The sequence below is a fragment of the Otolemur garnettii genome, unplaced genomic scaffold, assembly GCF_000181295.1.
Source record: "Otolemur garnettii isolate 467f Iridium unplaced genomic scaffold, OtoGar3 scaffold00268, whole genome shotgun sequence".
Lineage (NCBI taxonomy): Eukaryota > Metazoa > Chordata > Mammalia > Primates > Galagidae > Otolemur > Otolemur garnettii.
Window position 1 is genome coordinate 410987 of NW_003852663.1, and position 5642 is coordinate 416628.

At 41.1% G+C, this 5642-nt stretch overlaps 1 protein-coding gene across 1 annotated transcript in view; it reads right to left on the reverse strand.

Moving 5' to 3' along the window:
* The window catches only part of BTK (Bruton tyrosine kinase), a 46838-nt gene that overhangs the window by 26748 nt on the left and 14448 nt on the right, over positions 1-5642 (reverse strand). Inside the window, exons 3-4 of the mRNA XM_003802960.2 lie at positions 5029-5127; positions 1449-1517 (exon numbers count right to left, since the gene is read on the reverse strand). Coding sequence (XP_003803008.1) covers positions 1449-1517; positions 5029-5127 — 168 coding nt within the window. The remainder of the gene's footprint in view (positions 1-1448; positions 1518-5028; positions 5128-5642) is intronic.

The following is a 5642-nucleotide window of genomic DNA, read 5'->3' on the forward strand; positions in this document are numbered from 1 at the left end:
TCACAGCTCACAGCAACCTCCAACTCCTGGACTTAGGTGATTCTCCTGCCTCAGCTTCCCGAGTAGCTGGAACTACAGGTGCCCGCCACAACGCCCGGCTATTTTTTGTTGCAGTTTGGCTGGGACTGGGATCAAACCCACCACCTTCAGTATGTGGGGCCGGCACCCTACCCACTGAGCCGCAGGCACTGCTCCCACCCATAAGAGATTCTAAAGTCAAATATAAATTAATTTTCAATTATCTGCTGTTCAGCATTATCCACTAGTGCAGCCAAACAATGTCATCTGGTTAAAAGACGATGGTAGTAAAAACTGTGTCTATGACCACCTGTCCTCCACAGTTTTTATAACCTCAATATGGTTAGGGACATGAAGAAGATCCTTTTGCATTTTTTCTCTTTGCTTGTTAGTCTTGCTGTGCTCATAAATCCATGACAGAAAGCCCCCTCCCCTGAGACTTTCCACTTCCTTTTTTGGCTTTCACTGTTGCAGAGGCTTCTATAGTCACAACATGTGGCCCATAGAGTTCTCTGGATGTAATCAAGCCCGATTGAAGACCAAAGCTGTAGCTCTTGCTCTCCTTTATGGTTTACACTGCATCCACCAAATAGATACCTATGAGACACTTCAACTATTTAAGAGTAGGATAGAATTTAGGTTTAGTGTAATTTAAATGAGCCTTCCCCATGCTTAACTTCCTAATATTACTCCTTACCTCCCCTTTTCTGTTTTTTTTCAACCCACATGACCACCATAAGACAGATAGTCAGAACTAGAAGGAAGTGAAATGCTCACTCAATAAGCAGAGCATCTTTCTCAATGCAGTTATCATAGACAAGCCATGTTTTAATGGAATTGGTGCTAGTATGCATTCTTTGTGGGGTACAGACTAAAAGAAATGATATTAGATGGGGAATATAGAAAAGCAAACATTTAGGCGGCTCCTGTGGCTCAGTGAGTAGGGCACCGGCCCCATATACTGAGGGTGGCGGGTTCGAACTGGGCCCCAGCCAAACTGCAACAACAACGACAAAAATAGCTGGGTGTTGTGGCGGGGGCCTGTAGTCCCAGCTACTTCAGAGGCTGAAGCAAGAGAATCGCCTAAGCCCAAGAGCTGGAGGTTGCTGTGAGCTGTGATGCTACAGCACTCTACCGAGGGTGGCAAAGTGAGACTCTATCTCTAAGAAAGAAAGAAAGAAACGAAAGGAAGGAAGGAAGGAAGGAAGGAAGGAAGGAAGGAAGGAAGGAAGAAAGAAGGAAAGAAAGAAAGAAAGAAAGGGCGAGCAAACATTCTCAGCTCATGCCAGTCTGATTTCTTGGTTCAGCCTCCTTGTCCACTTCAAATTCCATCCTCTGGGACATAGTATCTTTCCCTCTACCCTGCACTCCAATGGGAATGATTGTATTACAGGGTCCTTTCAAGAGCTGACAAAAGAAAAGAAACTCACCTGGAAGGGATAAGGAAACCTTTCAATGATTGAAATCTGCTCCATTTCACTGGACTCTTCACCCCTTCTCTGTAATGTAATGAAAAAGCATGGTTATTGCTTGATGTACTGCGCTTTTCTAGATTTCCTTAGTTGGGAGTCTTTTACTATGGCTTCAGAAGTTTCTCTTGCACATACAATGCCAATCCTTAGTAATTACTTCCTATAGCCTACTCGGGACACATAGCCATAGGGCCCAGCATGTACTCACTAAAGAATGTCTCAGGCACTTCAAATCATTGGGAAAAGAAAGGTTTCTCCATATTTGATGCAGGGACAAATATTTAGCCACTAATATTGGAAGAAGGAGAGGAGTTAGGTAGCTATTTCACACCATACATCAAAGTAAATTCCAGATGGATTCAAGAGCTTAATATAAAAAATGAAACTATGAATGAGAACAAATATAAGTGACCATTTATATAATCTTATGAATGGCAAGCCCTTTCGAATATAATGGTAAAGGTTAGAACTGTTAAGAGAAAGGTCAGAGACTGCAGAAGCAAAGAGAAACAAACATATTTCCCTCTGGGACCTTCTTACTCACTGGGTTTCCAGAAACTTGGAGTGAAAGCCAACCCCAATTTAGGTTCCATAGCTGCAGAGAAGAATATCATGGGAGAAAAACCAGGAATGCAAATGGAGATGGTAACACTTCAAAGTAAAAGTATCCAAAGTCCTCAGAATGTAAAGGAGAAAAAAGAAACCCAGGGACCAAAAAGGTTCTCAGGCCAATTAGTTACATCTTGGAGTGATCACGACATCCAGACTTTCCTGGAAGAATGGGAATTCCTTGAACATGAAGGAGGAGAAAGAAGAATCAAAAGCTGAGCTCGGCACCTGTGGCTCAAGCGGCTAAGGTGCCAGCCATGTACACCTGAGCTGGCGAGTTCGAATCCAGCCCGGGCCCACCAAACAACAATGACAGTTGCAACCAAAAAATAGCTGTGCGATGTGGCTGGGCGCCTGTAGTCCCAGATACTTGGGAGGCAGAGGCAGGAGAATCGCTTGAGCCCAGGAGTTGGAGGTTTCTGTGAGCTGTGGTGCCACAGCACTCTACCCAAGGCAACAGCTTGAGGCTCTGTCTCAGAAAAAAAAAAGAATCAAAAGTTGGCAAAAGCAATTGCTCAGCATCTCAAGAAGAGGGGCATAAAAAAAGCTGGCAACAGTGTCTCCAGATGATAATAAATTTACACCATTTGTACTGAACTATTCATGAGGCCAACCAGAAACCAAGAAGTCACCTCTTGCCATGTGCTTATGGAGAGGCCTTACACAGGATCTTGGGATATAATTGGTAGCACAATCACTTCTCAGGTCCTCCCTGTGCAGAAACAGACAACCTTCCACCTCCCTGGTGTGAGGTCCAGGCCAGTGGCATCCCTGTACCCCTTCAGGAGCTTCTGTGCTTCTCCCACCTGTGATCTTCATGCAGAATCCTCAGATCCCTCAGTGGAACCCCTGGGCCATGAGCCCTCCATGATCAGCTCCATGCCTGTTTCCTACCTTTTCCATGGCAGTCCTTGGACCCCAGTGGCAGTAGTATTATAGATCCCAAACTTAAAGAAATTTTGAACCTGAATCCTGACTGTACATGAGAGACACAAATGTTGCATTCTACATAAATATAACACCTTCTCTTCCCCAAACCCAGTGAAATGAGAATAAAATGTGAGATTGAAAACAAAAAGAAAAGAAAAGAAAAGGAAAAGGTGAATTAATTTGATGACATAGACTTAAAAACCCTGTATGGCAAAAAAAAAAAAAAAAACGACAAACTGAGAAAATATTTTCAACATATATTACAGTTGAAGGATTAATATTCTTTTTCTTTCTTTCTTTCTTTTTTTTGAGACAAAATCTCAAGCTGTTGCCCTGGGTAGAGTACCGTGGTATCACAGATCACAGAAATCTCAAATTCTTTCTTTGGCTTAAGTGATTCTCTTGCCTCAGCCTCCCAAGTAGGACTACAGGCACCCACCACAATGCCCGGCTATTTTGTTGTTGTTGTTGCAGTTGTCATTGTTGTTTAGCATGCCCGGGCTGGGTTCGAACATGCCAGCCTCCATGTATGTGGAGATACTCTCATTTATAGTTTCTAGGAGTAGATGAAATTAAAATTCTACTTCTGGAAAATAAAATACAATAAAAAGATAAAAATAACCCAACTGCACAGATTTCATAAAGACAAGAACAAAACTTTACTTCTGAGAATTTCGTATAAGGAAAAGCATAAGAAAAGTACCCAAAGATGTGTGCAAGCTTGTTCCTTTCAACATGGTTTATACTATCAAGTAATTGGAAATAAACTAAATATGGAGTAACAGGAGAGGAGTTTAATAAATTACAAGAGATTTATGATAGGGAATGCCAGGCAGTCATAAAAATCATGTTATTAAGGGGTATCTATTTTCATGGGGAAAAGTTTCCCATATATTGTCAAATTGAGAAAATAGGCTACAGGCTCGGTGCCTGGGGCTCAAGCGGCTAAGGCACCAGCCACATACACCTGAACTGGCAGGTTCAAATCCAGCCCAGGCCTGCCAAACAATAATGATGGCCGCAACCCCAAAATAGCTGGGTGTTGTGGTGGGTCTCTGTGGTCCCAGCTACTTGGGAGGTGGAGGCAGGAGAATTGCTTGAGCCCAAGTGTTGGAGGTTGCTGTGAGCTGTGATGGTACAGCACTCTACCCAGGGTGATAGCTTGAGGCTCTGTCTCCAAAAAAAAAAAAGAAGAAAAAAAAAAAAGAAAAAGTAGGCTACAAAGGAAGATATGGAGTATGATTCTATATTTTAAATATACAGGGTGGTCATAAAGTTTGTATGCAATTTACTATGTTAAACTATTTTAAATTGCACACGAACTTTATGTCCATCCTGTATAATATATATGTGTGTGTGTGTGTGTGTGTGTGTGTTCTCCTGGGGGGGGGAATCTGTAAGTCTATATATACCATGATGTTAGTAGTTGTTTTAGTTTAATAATGGGATTATTCATCATTTTATCTTCTTTTTGTGCTTTTAAAATATATTATATGTAATATAGTTTCTGTAATAAATACGCATTACTCTTATAATCAGGAAAATACCAAGAAATAATTTTTTAAAAAATCAACTGAAAAGTCAGTAGGTTTTATACCTTGGAGAGGCTCTGGAAGGGGAGAGGAGCATAAAAACTGAGATATTAAATAATTTCATGTGACTCAGAGCCCTAGGATTCTGGCATTCAGACTTATTCAAGCCTCTAAATCTGATCCTGGTAACTGAGGAAGTGAAAGCGATCATCTCTGACCAGTTTGAAAACCTGATATAGCATCATTGTAAGATAGATGTTAACAAATTTTCCCAGTTAAGTGAGATGTTCTACATAAGAGGAAAGAGGTTGAGATTATAAACCAATATGTGATAGAATGAAGAATTTTATAAGGGAGCTTGACTGCGTTCCACCTTGCACAGCATCACCAGTCTATTTATAGAGAATTTAACTGTTCCAAGTATCTTAAAATCTGCTACTCCCTCTCTGACACTGGTCTCTTCTTACCGGAATTTGTCTTTCAGGGGGAGGATTTTTTTCAGGAATCACTGTTTCAACGCAGGTGATCTTCTCCACATCTATTGAACCCTTCTTACTGCCTTTTCTCTGACAAGGAGGAAGAAAATGGAGAAATATTGAGTGATTAAGCAATTAAGTGACTAGATTTTGTTATCTAATCATTCAATGTAGTGAGCTGGCACCCACACTCTGTATCAAGACCTGTCATTTGGGGGGAAAAAAAAAGCCTTCCAAATCTCTAAATCTAACCTTCTTTGACAACCAAGTGGAGGGCAATTACTATGGAAGAGTAAGTAACTGTATGTGCCTTTGTCATAAGAAATAAGGAAGCAATTGTCAACTCTCCGGTTTTATTCTAAGCAGTCATTTAATGAGCCCCCACCAATTGCAAGATTCCATAATAAGGTTGTCCCTGTGGCTTCCTTAGCACCTTTGAATTTTTGCCTCAACAGTGTTGTAGCAAGTTCTAGGCTAAGAAATATTTTGCTGAGTTTGAATGTACTTACAAGTTAATTCCACTGCCCTCCTCCTACCAAAGTTTTTCTTTCTTTCTTTCTTTTATTTTTTTTGAGACAGAGTTTTACTTTGTCACCTTTGGTAGA